We start from the raw sequence: 18,243 nt of genomic DNA, 5'->3' as shown, positions 1-18,243 counted from the left end.
AGTGGTCGACCCTTGATGCAAGGCCCCACTATATCATTCTCACCTGAGGCACAGTGTCCTTTTTATCATAGGATTCCAATGGTGAACCCACCGCTGCTGTGCATGGCCAAAAATCTCACTCTCAGTCTCCTCTGGGTTCTAATCAAAGTTCCAGTTCTGCAGGGGATACAGAAAGCTGGAACCTTGCAAGGTATGGACATATACAGACAGTGAGTGGCAGAATGTTTGGGACAAATGGCATCACTACCATTTCTGATAAGTGACATGTGTTCACTTACTTCCTTAGTTATAACAGAGCTTTCAGTATCTAGTTTGCCTTTGGAGTCTGTTGCGCCAAATAAAAGTCAAGGAAGCTATTATGAGGCTTAGAAATAAGAAAGTAAGAACAGTCAGAGACAAAGACCAAACCTCAGCCTAACCTAAACCACCTGTTTGGAACATCATTAAGAAGAAAGAGAGCCCAGGTGAGCTCAAATCACAAAGAGTTGATTTTGGCTAACCTTAGGTCTGGCCAATATCTCTGACTGTTTTTTCTTATGTCTCAGCCTCATAATGGCTCACTTGACTTTAATTTGGCACAACAGACTCCAAGGGCTAACTACATACTGAAAGCTCTCTTATAACTGCACTTAGGAAGCACTTAAACACAGCGGACTAATCAGAAACACTTCTGACGCCATTTGTCCCAAACATTATGATGTCCTAAAAGGGGGCTCTATTTATAACAAGTGGTGTAATTTCTACGCGGTGAAACCAAAACATATAAAACCCTCAAATAAAAGCAGCGAATTTGCACTTTAGCCACATATGAATTGCTTTATCACAAATCTAAAATTGTGGTACAGAGTACAGAGCCAAATAAAAAAAAATGTCTTTGTCTCAAACGTTATGGCGCTCACTGTGTGTGCGTGTGTATGTGTTTTATTACTTTCACACGATTCATTAGAATTTCAAAACTGATCAGTCTGTTTAACACCCAATTCACATGGCTTGATGCTCAGTGTTTCTCTGAGTATTATTATTCTTGAAGTCCAAGGGTGTTTGTGGTCACAGCTACAAAGTGTCACATTGCTTGGTAGTGTAATGAGTTTTGTCTGGGCCATGGTTAATTCTTCACTTGCCTGAAATACAATCACACTTGTGCTCCTTTGGGGACAAAAATATATTTTTCTTGTACTAACTATGTGTCTGGACATTGTCATGACAAGCCCATTGAAACTGGTAATAAGAAACATCTTGCACTTTTTGTCAGAATGTGTGTTCCTTAGAAAAGAGGAAGGAATTGGTTCACAATTAGTTTAGAGGAGTGTGGGTAAAAAAGGGTTAATCATATTATGAGTCAAGGAAGTGATCAGATATATACATACATGTATATATATATCCACTGCAGTGCAATAGTGTGAGATCCACCCACTTCCCTTTCGCTGAAGGAAAAATACACGATCAGTGAGAAACAGTTTCTACGTTTGTTTAATGATATATATGGTTCACTTCCTGTGTATTTAATCATTTTTCCCATCACCCTTTCAGTTACTAGGAATTCACACTTCTGCAGTCCTTGGTTTTTATTTTCAGATCCACCGCAGATGTTTTTGTAAAAACCATGTTCGTAACAGGTTGTTTATGATGCGAGAAATGATCACAAAACAAGCAGACAAACAAATGAAATGTTTGTGCTTCTTCGGTATTTGCATCAGGAAAACTTCCAGAATTGCCTTTTTCGTGTCTGACTCTTGATGCAAACATCCTGTTTCGTGGAAGTTTTTTTTGGCAATGTTTATGAAATCAAAAGGCCTGTGTAGTGAGACCACTAAGACCCACTAGAACAGAAGAGCCCTACAGATAATAATAAAGTAAGTATTAAAAGCAATAACATTAGCTTAATAACAGCATTTGGTACATTCTACACTTCTGTTTCTTAAAATTTTATTTTGAAATTACTGAAAAGCAAAGCTTAGACCCCCCACTTAACCACTTAATCAATCTCCACTAAAAGGGTTAATGAGTGTCATCACTCATTAGTGTCATCAAACTTAGTTCAAAAGTTTCATGTTAATTTGTCAAAAATGAAACTATCATAAAGAACATGTTGATGCAACGTAGAATTTATTTTCTTTAATAATAAATAATAAGTGGGTCGATTATTCATGGAAAATGAATATTTTTAAAAGGGATCACAGTCTCACTCCCCTCTAATGCAAACCCTGGCTGGGGGTGAAGCCAGATCACGTTGTTAGCCAGAAGAGCATTAACCTCTAGGCCTGCAGGAAGTCCAATGCTTGATACAAATTATTAAATGAGCAACTATCAAAAAAGTGCATGTTTTGTCTGAAAACCTTCAAGATAGCATTTTGACTGTGCTCAGAGGAAATTGTCTATCACTCACTCAAACACTCATTAATTTGCTCACTCATTCAACCATTCACTGACTCACTCGCTGGATGCCTATGATCTCATTCACTCATGCGCTTATTCTCAGGAAGCTTCCTGAACAGTGCGGGCCAGTAATGATAGTTTACCACTCCCTTGTTGGGGTGAAAAGAACAGCAAGGCAGTAGTTACCTCTGAACAGCGTCATTTACTTTCATTTATCAGGTCTTCATAACCAGGGCGACTTGCAGTGAGTGAGAACAAGACTCAAGTCCCACAATGTCACCATTGGCGGAGAAAACAGCTACAAACCCGGTTAACAGAGAGAAATAAGGAACTCGATAAAAACTAGTCTGGATCAATCAGAACACGGAAAAGGAAAAGAACCAGGGCTATGAGCACTCATTCTGCTAGGCTTGCGAATTCGCGCAGTTTCCGGAACAAAGTCACACACACACCCGTTCTGGTGTCATTAAACAGCTGTTCCATCGAGGATTCCACACTCAATGCTAAGGCCCATGGCGAAGGTCTTTGACCACATGGCCACAGGCAGAGAGAGTCTGTCGTTTGCAGTGCATGTTATCTTTAAAGGCCTTTACTGTGGGAAACAGCGATGAAAGGATGCGCAAAAACAGCAGTTGATGTATTTTCAAAACAAATATACAACACAAGCGAAACAGCCTTCCGCAGTATTTAGTGAGAAAGAAGTGAGAAAACTATGAGAAAGCCACAGGAAGTGCTTGAGAAACATAATTTATGCATGTTAGTACCGGACGTGAGGACATATTGTATACTAAGAGCATGTATTAAAACATCTGAAAAAGTTTACTCGGAGTAAACAATGAACTCATAGATACCTGCGCAGGAAATTATTGTTTTATTATCAAAGTGGAGCCATCACTGTCATGTATCCAAACCCAGTGTTTCTCCACATAGATAAACTACACTCGGTTAGACTCCTTAATGTTTAGTTATAACCAATCTATTGATCTACAGGCAGATATGGGGATGGAGTGTGGCACAGTGGGTAAGGAACTGCGCTTGTAACCGAAAGGTTGGAGGTTCGAATCCCGGGTAAGGACACTGCCGTTGTACCCTTGAGCAAGGTACTTAACCTGCATTGCTTCAGTATATATCCAGCTGTATAAATGGATACAATGTAAAAGTGCTATGTAAAAAGTTGTGTAAGTCGCTCTGGATAAGAGCGTCTGCTAAATGCCTGTAATGTAATGTAATGTAAATGTAATATGGCCAAGTGGTTGACTGTGCATTAGCTAGGTTTCATCTTTAAAAAACAGCACTTCATCATCAGATTTTGGCTTGGTCATGTCTTTACCAGATTCCTGTGTGTACATGTGGGGAATGAGGGTTCAAGCACCATGGCCTGATGAGGATTTTCCTGCAGTGTTCGGGCTGCCAGAAGTACTGAAACGAGCAGGCTCCTAGCATTGCATTGAGTTATCCCCGCAATTACAGACTGCAGTTGCAGCAGTATTATTGTTACCATGGAAACGTGATTCATCCTGTGCAACGGGAGAATTTTTTTTTCCCCACTGTCTTTCCCACTTTGTCCTCTTTCTCAATTTCTGGCTGCTTTAAACTATAAAGGCAAGGCTCAACAATGAATGACACAGTTAAGCTCAACAATGAGGCTTTCAATGCAAAAAGCTACGACAGGATTGCCAACAGCTTGTTTGATGTCATCTGTGAATCCAAAATGATGAGCAATCGGCAGAATGCGCAGCTGATTCACTTCCTCCCAGCCACAATAAAGCAGATATAAATATGCAACTTACGGAGAAGCGTTTGAAAGGCCAGGATATTGCCACACAGTGGGGAGAGACACAGTGGACCTGCCACACGTTTACACCACTGGAGCACTCTGCACGGTTGCATCATCGAACGGCATGAGAATTTATAATGCTTAAATACAACTTAAAGTAATTTGGTCCGACGTGACCTCTTTGTCAAATAATTACTTAATAAATCATGTACTAGTGCTTGGTGCCACTGCAGTGCCTGTTATACCACCCTCCCCCCAGTGTCATGGGCTGCAGGTGCCTTTTTCATGTCTGCTATTCCTGTCTGTGCTGTACTGACGTCGTACCGCCTGTGCTAACTGGAAAGTACCAGCAGCAGTGCTAATTGGGAACTATCCCCACCTGTGTCCTCAAAGTCTATATATTCCTCACCCCTCGCCTTGCGGTGGCGTCTTCTTAAAATTTGGTTGGTGTCTTGTAACAGCTTTTATAGTAGCGTCCCTGTATTTGCGTTTTTGCTTGTTCTATTTTTTTAGGGCTTGTTTTAGTTTATTTTGTCTTAGTGTTGGCAGGCAGGTCTGAGGATTTCAGGTCTACCTTCCCATTGTGGGGGGGGGGGGGGGGGGGGGGGGTTTGTTGCAAAAGATTTTTCGGCCATAATGGTGTCCCAACAAACAGTTCAGGACAAAAAAGGGACTGTGCCAATACTGACGCAGGGGCTAATCAATGCAGGACTGATCAGCCGAAATTCATTTTTGGTAATCGCCTCGTTCAGGGAGCGAGGGTGTAAGTTGGTCATTTTAGTTGTTGTGCTAGAGTGACTGCTCTGGCGGGTCAGGCACCCACATCCTGCCTGCAGCAGCTAGCTGCGCGTATATGCACACCCACAAAATGGCTGCGCAGCTCGGCATGGCAGCTCGGCGAAATGGCTGCGACTGCGCAGTGAAAATAAACAGTGGTGAGCAGCATACTGTTCAGAAGAGAGTGTGGCTGTCACAAGAACTGTCAGGAAAAAAACAGTAGTGTGAGGGGCCAAGTAATCTGATTGGCCACTCCAAATCAGGAGTAAAAGAAATGGATACTTTTGATAGGGACACTTTTTGTAATGAACTATTGCTGCTTATAGGTTATACATGTTAATTATTATTTATTTATTTTTTTTGAAAGATGTTAAAATGTAATCAGTAGCAGAATAAAGCAGTAATGTGGAGGCTGAAAATTCTTAAGCTCCTAAATCTCAAAACTATGATGCTCTGCAAAACTCCACAACTCAGAGCTCTTGGTTTCACTTTGAAAGGTTCCATTAAAATGACGTACAGCTGAGCACTCGTCACAGGTTAGTCACCTGTGATTTCTCAAGTCTCAAGTGGTTTGCCATACTGCAGGTCATAGGCATGACAGGGCTGTACAGTCCGTTCCAGTGACTGGACCTTCGTCACCAATGTGCAAACTGCTCAGGCAATATAATATGAACATGAGTGAACTTATGATATGGTCATTTATATTGCATATACTATAAATATTGCTTAAACACTTCATAGAGGGCCTCAAGACCCCCCCCCCCCCCCCCCCCCCCCCCCCCCCCCCCCCCCCCCCCCCCCCCTTATCATAGCTCACGCTAGCATAAGGGGAAGGCCACTTCATGATTGTTGCCTAAAATCCAGACAATAGCAATACAAGGAGTTCTTGCCTTTCTTCTGGTGCTGATTCAGGCCACACCCTCAGCCTACAAGGTTCCAGCATCCAGCATAACTGGGTGAATTATAAATGCTTTGCACAACCGATCAATCCTTTTCCTTTTTTTTTTTTTTTACAAACAGGATTTTAATTTACTCAAGAGCCAGTCAAATGCGTGAAATATATTGATTAAAAACAAAGCAGTTTTTTATAATAGAGATTTGTCTGTACCCACCCAAGCTGTGGGAGCTCACATTTTTTGCTGGTATTGGCGCCCCCTTCTGAAATGTAGATGCATGCCATTCTGATATTCTGAATTTACTTGTTCTACTTAAATACTTAAATGTGAAAAAGACCAGGTCAAAACCTAGTGTATGGCTGGACCTAACACACTTCACCTGGCCGACCAATGGTGTAACTTCGTAACTCGGCCGACCAATGGTGTAACTTCATCACTCACTCAGTCACTCAGTCATTGACATTCGCGTTTGTAGGGCTTTCCCCTCCAAAATCTAGCGCGCTCTTGCTCGTTTCTCCCATGCTGAAATATAGGCAACCGGGTAATTAGTTTGCATTACCAGTATTTCTAGCTAGGAAACAAGCCCCCAGGGTGGGGATAGAATGACCATGCTTTTCATAGGATGATAGGCCAACATAATTTAAACCGCCATACATTGTCAGACTGTTTTTTTCTCACCCAAAAAACAAACTGTGCGAGAAAACAAAGGCAACACTGACACATTGTCGAGATGGGGCGACAGTACATTTCCCATCAGACCGTAGATGGACTTTTATTTTCTCTGCTTTAATCACGGTACTGCGCCTTTAACACAAAGCTTAATGCCTGTGTCTCAAGTTCACCCGGAAGGGAAGACTGGTCGTGTTGTCGGAGTGGTTTTAGCTTATGCCAGTGCACAAGTGAAATACATGATACCGCTAGTAATTGCTATTCAATGAACATGGGTAGTCGGACGGAAATTAAATGATAATAGTTGTAGAAGAGGTGTCTGATCGAAAGGTTGGTAAACTTCAGTGCCTCTATTTGTTGCGCTAATGCATATTAGTTAATTTGGCTAACTTTAGCTGGATTGCTAGCTAACGCTATCTGTTGCCAAAAAACTTCCTAACGAGCTAGCTGCTCCCAAGTCTGGCTCTCTTCCCGTTTGGTTTTCCTTTTACTCCGACTGATCACAGTTCACAAGACGTCTTACTATAAAGATGACCTGTTTAGCTACTTGTGTTTTGCGGATTTCTATCGACGGTTGAATTCGGGCGCATGCGAGGAAAGCAGAAGTTCTTGCCAACTGCTAACAACTGTTTTGTCAACCAGCCACATTCCTTAGCTAATGAATAACTTGGGCAGCGAAGGTAGTTTGTATTGTTTGAATATTGACTTGAGTCTAGCTAGTGCCAGTAATAACATGCGCACATGTTTTGGTTTAGTTTGCATGTTTATGCGGATAGCCTGCGTTACAGTAACTTAGTCTATATGATTTGGTATAAGCCTAGGTTAACATATGGCAGAGCTGGGTCGTTTTCTATCTCGCTGAATGATCCGTGACACTTCTTACGTGTCATACTGCCTGCTCCAAAAACATTTCTGACCCCTAATTGTTTGATCATGTGGCACAACTGTAAAAATGTATCTAACGGTAGTTGATTTGTAAGCTAACGTTAGTCTCCGTAGGAGCTAGTAACGTTGTAACCTTTAACCTTTAGCCTTCCTGGGATTGCTTGAACATTCCTCCTTGGATCCTTATTTTGCCGAGCAATATCTCTCGAGCACATCACGTGTCAAACGTTCTTGAGTACCTTTTAATAATAGTATTTGAGGAGGTAGCCCATTCAGTTTGGTTTGCAGCATAGGAGATGTACAGCTTTGTGGCTTTAAGATCTTTCTCTTCGCACTTCGATATTAATAATTTTGTTACGGATGAGGTGTCTGGAATTGACCACCTGTAACGTTATGTGTATTCAATTCATAAATACTTTCTGAGGGTGCAATGTTAAATGATACCTTGCCTTTCTTTGCCTCTTTTCCTGTGTTGTCACCATGGCCAATGTTGAGTTACCCAGTGTCAAACCCAGCTACAGATTAAGCACTTTGTAGGCAAATGGCCCACAGCTTGGAAGGACTTCTCCTGGTGTGAATATCAGCAAAGGCTACATGGATTTAGCATTATGTCCGGTTCCACCTGAAGTGCTGTGAATGTCTTGCAGGATGGTAATGGCGCATGTCGGGGCTGTAGTTGCTGCCATCACGGGGGTGTTGTTCATCCTGCTACACTCGTCCATACACAAGATTGAGGAAGGACACCTGGCTGTTTACTACCGGTGAGATTTGCGTTTGCCACGGGCTTTCGGTAAATGTGTTTTCAAGATTCAGTGGCTGGTGTTGTCTGGGATGTTGTCTAAAATTTATTTTCCTCCTGTGAAAAAAAAAGTCAGGGTTCCACGGTGTTTTCACATGATCAGTGTTTTACCTCATACTCAGAAATGAAAATGACCTGCAGTTTCTTGAAATGAACTTTTTTGGGGGGGGAAATGTCTGGGAAGGTTGCGTAACCCAGCCACACACTTTCCTTGAATTTAATTTTCTTAAACGCCTTCCCAAGGTGCCCTCTGGCCTCAGGGTGGTTTACTTCCTGATTGCTGTGGGCGTGCCTGCTCTGTTATAGGTAATGGCTGTCGTATCAGTTATGGGGAAAATGTTTGTTTAAGACTGGGCTGCCCAGCCCTGTACCTGGAGATCTGCCGTCCTGTAGGCTTTCATTTCACCCCTAATTTGGAACATGTGAATTCTACTAATTATCAGCTGTGGCAGTTCACTAGCTGTTGGATGAGGTGTGTTTTGTTTGGGTTGGAGTGAAACCCTGCAGGACGGTAGATCTGCAGGAACCGGGTTGGGCAACCACTTCTTTAGAACGGTTTTTTTTTTTTTTTTTAAAAGGTGGCTTTTCTTGGAAATGGTTTTTCTTCAAAACGCATCTTTCATCTTCTTGGGCTTCAGGGCAAATTTGCATAGCACGCATCTGAACTTCCTCTCACACTCTGAATGCTGATGAACTCTTTGGTGTTGTTTTTGGTTACTTATTTGCGCGGACTCACGCCTGTCATTGTGTAAGTTGCGTTAGAAAAGAGCATCTGCCAACCTGGTGTTATGTAATGGTTCAGTTTGTCCAACTGTGTGTAGTGTAGTAGTATCATGGTGGAGGAACTGGGCTTCTAACTCAAAGACTCTGGGTTTAGTTCCAGTTGGCATTGCCACAGTATCTTGAGCAAGGTTCTGCACCCAAATATTTTCAATATCCTGCTGTACAAATAGGTTGTGTGCAATCCGTATGTTCTGGATAAGAGTATCTGCAAAATGCCAAAATCTAACGTGACCATTGAGTGTTGTCGTTTCTTAATTGCATTACATTACATGAACTGATCAGATTTTGGTGGTCAAGGTCACTGTGACTTCACAAAACATGTTTTTGACCATAACTCAAGAATTCATACGCTAATTATGGCAAAGTTTCACACAAATGTATAATAGGATAAAATAATGAAGTGATGACATTTTATATCCAAATGGTCAATCTAGCCAGGAAAAGGAACCAGGGAAGGAGTGAATTATCACATGCATGAAGCCTTGATGAAGTGATGACATTTTATATCCAGACTGGCTACTGGTTGGCGGAGGCATACAACCGCGAGGCGGTATTTCTAGTTTGATTCCGCTTTCATATGTAATACAATGATTTTGTTGTATTTGTGCTTTGAGTACTTTGGTTTTTTTTTTTCCTGTTGTTTGCGTTGAGCGGTGAAACTAATTTCTTAGGCCCCGCCCACCATACCCATCCTCTTCTTCCTTTTTCTCTGCTCAGGGGCGGGGCTTTGCTGACCGCTCCCAATGGACCAGGCTACCACATCATGCTGCCCTTCATAACCACGTACAGATCCGTACAGGTCAGTGTGCTTCATAACCACGTACAGATGTGTACAGGTCAGTGTGATTCATAACCACATATAGGTCAGTGTGCTGTGCTTCATAGGTTAGGAATGCCATCCACCTGAACAGGTGGCAGCTTGTGTTAGGCAAGCGAGAAATTTCTCAGGATTTCTTAAGGCTGAAATGTTGACTCATTAATGTGTGTTTTGCAGACAACCCTTCAAACGGACGAAATAAAGAACGTGCCTTGTGGAACAAGGTACTGTACCCGCTGATTCTTTCTTCATGGCATAAATAAACTGTGTAGGTGGACCAGGAAAACGCACCACACAAAAGAAGGCCTGTTTCTCATGCAGTTGAGCTGCGGCACAGTTCTAACTCACCGCAACAATGACGTCTTTCTTCTGAGAGCTAAACTCCACAATGTGGGGAACAAAAAAAATGTACGCGTGACATTTGACTGCGGATGTTTCCGGAAGGGTCTGTGAAAATGAGGCTGGACGGAGTGTAGCACAGTGGGTAAGGAACTGGGCTTGTAACCGAAAGGTCGTAGGTTCGATTCCCGGGTAGGGCACTGCCGTTGTACCCTTGAGCAAGGTACTTAACCAAAATTGCTTCAGTATATATCCAGCTGTATAAATGGATACAATGTAAAATGCTATGTAAAAAGTTGTGTAAGTCGCTCTGGATAAGAGCGTCTGCTAAATGCCTGTAATGTAATGTAATGTAATGAATACATGTTGTCCTGGAAGATTAAATGGTAGCACAGGAGTTAAAGCCAGTTGGGTACTGATGTACTGATACCCATTTGGGTATTCTAACGGTATGACATTAATTCTAACAGGATTTCATAACCCTCACGCTTGTGCTTTGCGTTACTTCCTCGTATTCTACAGTGGTGGCGTCATGATCTACTTTGACCGAATCGAGGTGGTGAACATGCTGGTGCCCTCTGCAGGTAGGGATCTGTGGTGCTCCTCTGGCCTTTGACCGGACCTGTCAGTCCCGATCCCCCACCCACCTAACCTGCCTGTTACTCTGCCCGCTTGCTCAGTGTTGGAGATCGTGAAGAACTACACCGCGGATTACGACAAGACGCTGATATTCAACAAGATCCACCACGAACTCAACCAGTTCTGCAGCGTCCACACTCTCCAAGAGGTCTACATCGAATTATTCGGTAATGCGTTAATGAAGTATTGTTATTGATGGGCTTTTTTTTTTTAAAGACCACAGTAGGCTGTACTCGGTGTGCTTCTGTGAATGGATGTGAGTGCATTTATTGTTTATTGTTCTTGCTCTTAGACATCATAGATGAGAACCTGAAAATCGCCCTCCAGAAGGACCTGAACGTCATGGCACCTGGGCTCACCATCCAGGTGAGACCACTGGCAGCTTTTAACACAAACTGCATTTGTGGGTAGTGTAAACCACATACGGAATTCCATCCTCTTTGAAGATGATGTACCTGTCTTGACCTGGGTTTGCTCATGTACAATAAGAGGCCGTGTTATACTATACTCGAGTTGTAAAATCCGTGAAGCAATCTCTCAGTGAAATGATGCTTTTCTTCTCTTTCGTGCTCCTTTTTTTCTGTTTTAGGCGGTTCGTGTCACCAAGCCGAAAATCCCAGAGTCGATCAGAAGGAACTTTGAGCTGATGTGAGTGTAGTGGCAGTTAAGGTTGGAGGGTGGGGGTTACTTTGAAAATATATTTGGGGGGGTGGGGTTGGTGCCTAAAGTTCATTTTACAGCAGCAGACTCCCTTAAGCTGGCAATATACTCAGTAAGAAGAAAGAAAGATTGAGAACCACCGGCGAACATGTCCACGAACACTGTTGTCGGTATACTCAGTGAGAACACCGCACCGTTTAAAGTCGCTCTACGCCGCTGGGGCGTGAATAATTACGAGGCAGCTATTAACCGGGGCTGGAATCTCGCCCAGACCTCCGTCTCGCGGCTACGCCATGGATGTATAAAGAGAAGGGCTACGCGAGATCATAACACAAAACAAAAAGTTTAAAGTGTTTAAAGTGGCTTTAGTTTATCAAGCTATGCAGAAAAAGAGAAAAATCAGAGTAGGACAGAGAATGGAATTTTGTATGTACATTCGGCAAATGCGGAGTTTAGACGAGGGGGTCCACTTTCTCTTATTTCCGAATGTGTGCTAGGCGTTTTGATGACTTGCTGAAACGAGTAGCACCATTCATCAAACATGCGGGAACAGAATTCCCATCTCTACAGAAGAGAGATTGGCGTTGACTCTCCGTACATTAGCATGTGAAGTCTCAACCGTGACATAACCAACCATGTGATATTTGGACCAATAGCTGAGAGGGGGAGGTCGGAGAACAAGAAAGAAGTTTTCCAAAAGTTCTCCCTGGAGGCCGTCGCACACTGCACCGTACGAACACACAACACCGCGTCTTTTTGTTCTCGTTGCTTCGTTTTGCTCAAAAAGTTCTACTTCTTACGAAGTATACTGTCTACTTTAAAGGTGTCACAGAACATTTTCTCAGACTCTGCACTGAACACTGCTGCGGGAAACCACGCAACAGCTTTCTGTCCTCTTTCCAATAATTATCAGGCTTTAGTAGACTGATAGGCCGCAGGCATTGTTTGATAATCCTTTTATTTAGCTATTCTGGGGAAAAAAATATAGACAAAGCTAGCTTTCTATGTTTTAGAAATCATGTTTTTACGTTTAATTACGTTCCCTGCAGGGAGGCAGAGAAGACCCGTCTGCTCATCACAGTTCAGACTCAGAAAGTGGTGGAGAAAGAGGCGGAAACGGAGAGGAAGAAGGCCATTATCGGTGAGGCGGAAAAGCGTAACCTTACCAGCAATAAGCACGAACTCACTCACGCTTAGCACTGTGGGTAATTATTCATCAGTAGTACTGGTTGATGGGGAGACGTGAGCGTGGTTATGCCCATATATGAATCCCGCGATGTGGCCAAGGGTTCGATTCCTCGCTTTTTTTTCTTTTTTTTTTGAGAGCAATAGCAGTTATCACAGCTGTGTGGTGTATTGGCTTTCTATTCATCTTTGTTGTACTGTAAACGACGTCACACAATCACATGGAAGCTGCATGGCCTGGCTGCTGATTGGCTGCCGTATCAACACCCCACAGGAAGTGGTCTTTTTTTTTTTTCTTCCCCTGGAAGAGTGTCACGTAACTTTATTACTCAGTTAGGAACAGTGCGTCATAGGGGCTAGATTGTCTTCCCTTATCGGTTCGAAGGCTTTCATCTTCCGTGTGCATTTTATCTCATTTCAGAGGCCCAGAAGTCGGCCCAGGTGGCGGAAATTAATTTCCAGCAGAAGGTGATGGAGAAGGAAACGGAGAAGAGGATTTCTGAAATCGAGGGTCTGTCTTTCTCGTTGTTGGCCTGTTGATTCTCCTGTGGGCGGGGTTTAGGCGGTAACCGTGTCCCCTGCGTTGGGTTACAGACGGGGCGTTCTTGGCCAGAGAGAGGGCCAGAGCCGACGCAGAGTTCTACACCGCGGCAAAGTACACCGAGGCCAACGCGGTAACCGGTCTTTCTCTTTTTTTTAAAGGGAACACAGTCGGGGTCCTTTGCCTAAAATCATCTTTATTCAGCTTTACTAAAGCAAAGCGTATATGGTCACAGAGTGGTTTGAAACGCTAAATGGAAGGTTTTTGTTCCTTTAAAACCAGTGCTCAAATATTACAAGTGCACGATGTTTATTATGTATGACAGACCATATTAATGATGTAAAACCATATTCAACACTCAGTGTTAATGGAAAATCAAGATCCATTCTACCCTGTTGAAGGTGCATTTCATGTTTAAGGGAAATAAATCTCAGGTTATATATTTCTTTCTTGCCTAAATGTTGGACAAAGGCTTTAACACTGGCACTGGTCTTGCTCAGATAAGGCCTGTTACTGACCCAGTTCAGTCTGTCAGCCCGTGCCACATCAACAATTCCCACAATGCACCACAACAATCAGCGTGTCACAGACAGAACAGAGCAATGTTCTTAAAGGAGCCATGCACACAGCCTCTCAGTTAGATTCCATTCTGCATACCAGAATTAAAACATGACATTTCACGTTTCACACGGCTGCTTGTTTGGTTGACGATTTTCATGACCACCCCCTCCCCCCTCCCTACCCGTAGCTTAAGCTGACCCCCGAATACCTGGAGCTAATGAAGTACCAGGCCATCGCGGCCAACAGCAAGATCTACTTCGGCCAGGACATACCCAGCATGTTCGTGGACAACAGCGCCCCCTCTGGCACGAGGCCAGACGCGACGGACTCCCCCGAGCAGTCTGATGCCATGGGCAAGGCGGAGAAGCACAGGAAAGGAGGGCGCTCGGCAACAAGAGACCCCAAAACAAGCCCTGAGGACTGAGGGGCCCCATCCAGCGCTGGGGGCCCCTGGCCTCTCTAAGGGGCCCCACCCAGAGCTGGGGGCCCCTGGCCTCTCAGACCTGAAGAGTTTGTGTGGCATGCTTTTGTACTTTTTTTTTTTTTCTTTCCTGGGGTTGGATTGATGGCAGCAGAGGTAATCCCAGGCTGCTGGTGTGTTGGGGGTGAATGATGCATCTGGTTTTTCAAAGGGATAGATAGAGGGAAGCGGCTGGATTCAGTCTTTAAGCAGCAGGACAGACCGATTTGGAGATAAAATGGCAGCAATCGCCTCAAACACCGCTGCCCAAATGAGGCGGGGTGTCGATAAAGTTTCACCACTGTTAGGTGGAGTGAAGCCGCACTCTGTCCTCTGAATGTTTATCAAAGTGATCTATTTTTATGCAGAAGAGAATGCTTGTTTCCTAGCTTCCTTTTGTTTTGAATGTTCCTGTTGGTGTAATACTGTTGTATCAGTGCAGAGGCTTGATTTTGATAAAAAGGTTCCTAATTAATTGCGTTCCTCATTTTTGCTACTGGAATGGCCAGGATTCACACTAATTATCATGGAGGGTGCTTTATGCGTCTGGAAAATGGCACTATGATTTTTTTTTTTTTCTTCTTCAAGGTATTATTTTAATGCCTTTTCTTTTGCTTGAGGGAATAGGTGGTGCGTTGACATGTGAGCAGTTCGTGTTGCGTAGGGAGTGCAGTAGTTCACACGTTGCCATGGTTAAAATTCAGCGATTTACATTTTTTTTTTTTTTTTGAAAGTTGGTTCAGCTCATTAATAACGTACCAGCGATCATTAGCATTAAGATCCCACAGGATAGAAAGTTGTTGGAGGAACAAAGTCTCTGACCTGTGCTGTTACTGCTCAGGTGTTTTTTTTACGGCTGAGTTTTATGGGCATAAACCCTGCTGTGGATATGAATTCCGTGTCTTTGGTCTAAGGCTGAACCGGTCTGGAGTAACCAGGTGCTCACAGGCTCTTAGCCAGCCACAGAAATTATAAACAGGTGGAGGTAGGGTCTTTTTTTTTTTTTTTTTTTTTTGGGAATGGCGCTCCAGATTGTGTGTTCTGTGAAAGCGCAGAGTGGATTTTAAAAGGCTTCTCCCCCCTTGTACACCTGAGGTCTGTGCATACGGGTGCACTACGGCGCTAGAAACGAGCCTCGCTAGTCAACGAGGATCGCGCGTTAATCCGGGGAGATGTTTTCAATTGCGTGCAACGAATTACGAAGCAGTCGCGATCGATTTGTCGTTGTTTTATTGATCCCTCCACTGTTGGCTCCTAAAAAAAAAAAAAAACATATCTGTGGTCTAGACATCTTACTGTCCGCGTCCTGCATCCGAAACGCGCCCGCCTGTGCTGTTTGAGTGCGTGCAGCAGTGAAATGCTTCCCTCGGGTTCATTTCTCCACATGATCGGTGTGTTTTATGACCGTATTAGTAGGCAGATCCATTTACCATCGAAAACAAACTTTGGAGAGAAGGCGTTCTTAAAGAGCCATGCTTATACAGGCTCATACTGCTGTTTACTGAACTGTCACAGTCTCTGGTACCAAGGAGTGTGTATAATCTGTCTGATTACATGGTGTTTATGACGACTGTTTGAAGATCAGTGAAGTTCTGTTTGAGTTTTGTTTGTCATTTCCATTTAAATCGCACTGAAAGTGACAAACTAATCATCAAGGGCTTGTGACTCATTTAACAGTGGAAAAGGAACAGAATCCCTCCCGTTTTAATGTGTTCTGTTAATTTTGTTCTTTTTTCCCTGCTTTCACTATGGGTCCAACTGAAAAAAGCCATATGTTTCCGCCACCAGGGGGAGCACTTTCACTCCCTTTGTACACTACCGGCCATAATTTACTTTCAAAGGGTTTGTCAATGTGCTATTTAGAGAGACAGCCATTTAATAATAAAATAATAAAATGTACTGGAGCATTAATATAATTAACTTGTTTGGCACTCTGTCTCACAAGAAAGATAAATGTATATTTGCAATTTGACTGGACTTTACAAATAACTAACCTGTAGCTGATTTAGTTTAGTTTCTTTGATTAAATTTCTGTTTCCCTAATGGGTTAATTGGTGAAGTTCAGATTGCAGGTGGTGGGAAAACTGTCTGTTTGAAAGGGGTGAAATATTATTTGAACACACTGATCAAATGCAGAAAGTGTGCGCATGTGTAATGTCATTAATGTGATCTCTAACTGTGAGGTTCTAATTCTGTGTGCTTTGATTATGTTGAGGTCTTGCTGGACATATGTTTAAATCCTTTTTGGCTTAATTCAAGAGAGTAATCTTACTCTAGGTAAATCCCTATACAAGAAAGGGCAGTTGTCCTTTGAAGCTAATGAAGAATCCAGAATTTTATGATGTGAATTATAGTTAAAGATTATGAAAACATTTTAATTAGCTGCGTAATCTTTAAAAAATATAAGGCTGCATAAATATGGCTATTGTGGGGCTTGTGTCAATAACTGATATTTTGCTAGCCTTACTGGCTGATGTTTTGCATTGTAACACGCACGAAAACTGCAGCCGAGTTGGCACGTTCATGGAGGAAGTTGTTCAGCGCAAACCTGGACTTACGAAGGGAACGTGTAACAAATTCTATTTGTGTGGGGCGGGTGGAAAAAAAATCCAGCTTTCTTTATTGAACAGAGCGCGTGCGTTTTGAGAGCCACTGAGTCTGCGTTGCGGTGCCTGTGAAGGCTCAGATGACTGTGATTTAGGCCACTTGATGAGCGTGACAGTTCCACTTCAACGATGCTGCATCAGCAATGCGTCCGATACGTCCCCCCTTCCCCCCCCCTCAGTGTGTGTATGTGGGCCTGTCAGACCAGCCGTAGTCCCAGGCTGTGGGCTGTAGCCAATAGGCTCATTTGAACGCTTGTCGGCCGATACTGATCCGACTCTGATGCTATTGTGCGCCCCCTGTAGGCTGTCTTTTGTATTGACCCTGTGCTTGAAGGGGATGTGGTTTAAAGGGCCCCTCCATTTGTTTTGTGAGGACATTACTCCCAGCCTGGGAAAGTGATTGTTTACAAGCTATGCAGCAAAAAATATGAACACGTTTTCTATTCATGTCAAAGTAAACGCTTGCCCCAGCGGCGGTTCCACTGAAATGCTTACTGATTTTCCTCCGAACATTCATTTCGGCTTCTGCTTTGACAGACCACCTGAATTATAATATTTTAGAGAGCAGGCCTGGGAGTTTAACTGATTAACTCTAGGCCAAAAAAAGCTGATGTTGTCGCACCATTTTTGAAACCACTGCAGAAATTTGTGGATCTGTGGGAATTTATAACCCATTTTTTGCTTGAATGTTTAGTGCAGTCAATCATACCTGAAATAATATCTGAAGTCTGCTTGTTTAACAGTGGTAATTGTTTTTTTTTTATTTTTTTGCTTGTTCCTGAAGAGGAATGTGATGCAAAGAGTGAAATATAATTTTCATCAACTGATACAATTTAGCAAATAATTCTTTTTTTTTTTTTTTTTTTTAAAGATATCTCCTCACATTGAAATGTTTTTTAATGAACTTTGCATAAAGTTTTGACAATGTTCACTTAAAAATAAAAAATATTTTGATAGCAAATTAAACTGTGTGGTTATTTTTGTGTGTGTGTGTGCATGTTTAAAGGCTCTTAAACTTGTTTGCTGCATAGTTGTGCAGAATTGAAAACGATTGTCTTGCACAATGCTGGACTGGATACAAGAAAATGAAACGTTACACCCGAACATTAACGTGGGAGGCCCACATGTTTACAGACTGGACTGTTTCCCCTTCAGTGGGTCACTGTGTATATTTACAATGCACATTGGAGCTACAGTGTTAGTGGCCAAGGAATTGCACTTTCATTTCCCATAGGCCATTGCACACTGGGACACAGCACTTACCCTGGCTTGGTTCAGTAAATAAAAACTCAAGTAATGCATAAAATATCACGTGCAGGCTCTGCATGTCATCCTGAATAATGAGAGGTTATGATGATAATGGCCCATGATGACAATTTGAGAGGCTTAGTTTATGCTCTGACTAAACATCTAGTCATCTGCCGGTCTCCTTGAACAGAATATTTAAGAAGTTGCTGCTTGTTCTTTGCAGGG

At 42.9% G+C, this 18,243-nt stretch overlaps 1 protein-coding gene across 1 annotated transcript; it reads left to right on the top strand.

Moving 5' to 3' along the window:
* The first annotated feature begins 6,661 nt into the window (after nucleotides 1-6,661).
* On the top strand, nucleotides 6,662-17,731 carry erlin1 (ER lipid raft associated 1). The gene is made up of 12 exons (XM_035400434.1): nucleotides 6,662-6,825; nucleotides 8,028-8,141; nucleotides 9,680-9,761; nucleotides 9,957-10,003; nucleotides 10,641-10,702; nucleotides 10,799-10,924; nucleotides 11,050-11,123; nucleotides 11,347-11,405; nucleotides 12,467-12,558; nucleotides 13,024-13,113; nucleotides 13,197-13,276; nucleotides 13,892-17,731. The coding sequence occupies exons 2-12, from the start codon at nucleotides 8,029-8,031 to the stop codon at nucleotides 14,126-14,128; spliced, it is 1,062 nt and encodes a 353-aa protein (XP_035256325.1). The 5' UTR covers nucleotides 6,662-6,825; nucleotide 8,028; the 3' UTR covers nucleotides 14,129-17,731.
* Nucleotides 17,732-18,243: the final 512 nt, after the last annotated feature.

This window comes from Anguilla anguilla, chromosome 18 (assembly GCF_013347855.1).
Source record: "Anguilla anguilla isolate fAngAng1 chromosome 18, fAngAng1.pri, whole genome shotgun sequence".
Lineage (NCBI taxonomy): Eukaryota > Metazoa > Chordata > Actinopteri > Anguilliformes > Anguillidae > Anguilla > Anguilla anguilla.
The sequence above is the reverse complement of the archived record's forward strand: the minus strand, read 5'-3'. Positions and strand labels throughout refer to the sequence as shown.

What these genes read in the sequence shown, in the direction of transcription:
- erlin1 (XM_035400434.1), top strand. Translation starts at nt 8,029, where the DNA reads ATGGTAATGGCGCATGTCGGGGCTGTAGTTGCTGCCATCACGGGGGTG. An exon ending in CACCTGGCTGTTTACTACCG is followed by an intron (nt 8,142 to 9,679) that starts GTGAGATTTGCG and finishes TTCTCTGCTCAG; the next exon opens with GGGCGGGGCTTTGCTGACCG. An exon ending in GAGGATTTCTGAAATCGAGG is followed by an intron (nt 13,114 to 13,196) that starts GTCTGTCTTTCT and finishes GTTGGGTTACAG; the next exon opens with ACGGGGCGTTCTTGGCCAGA.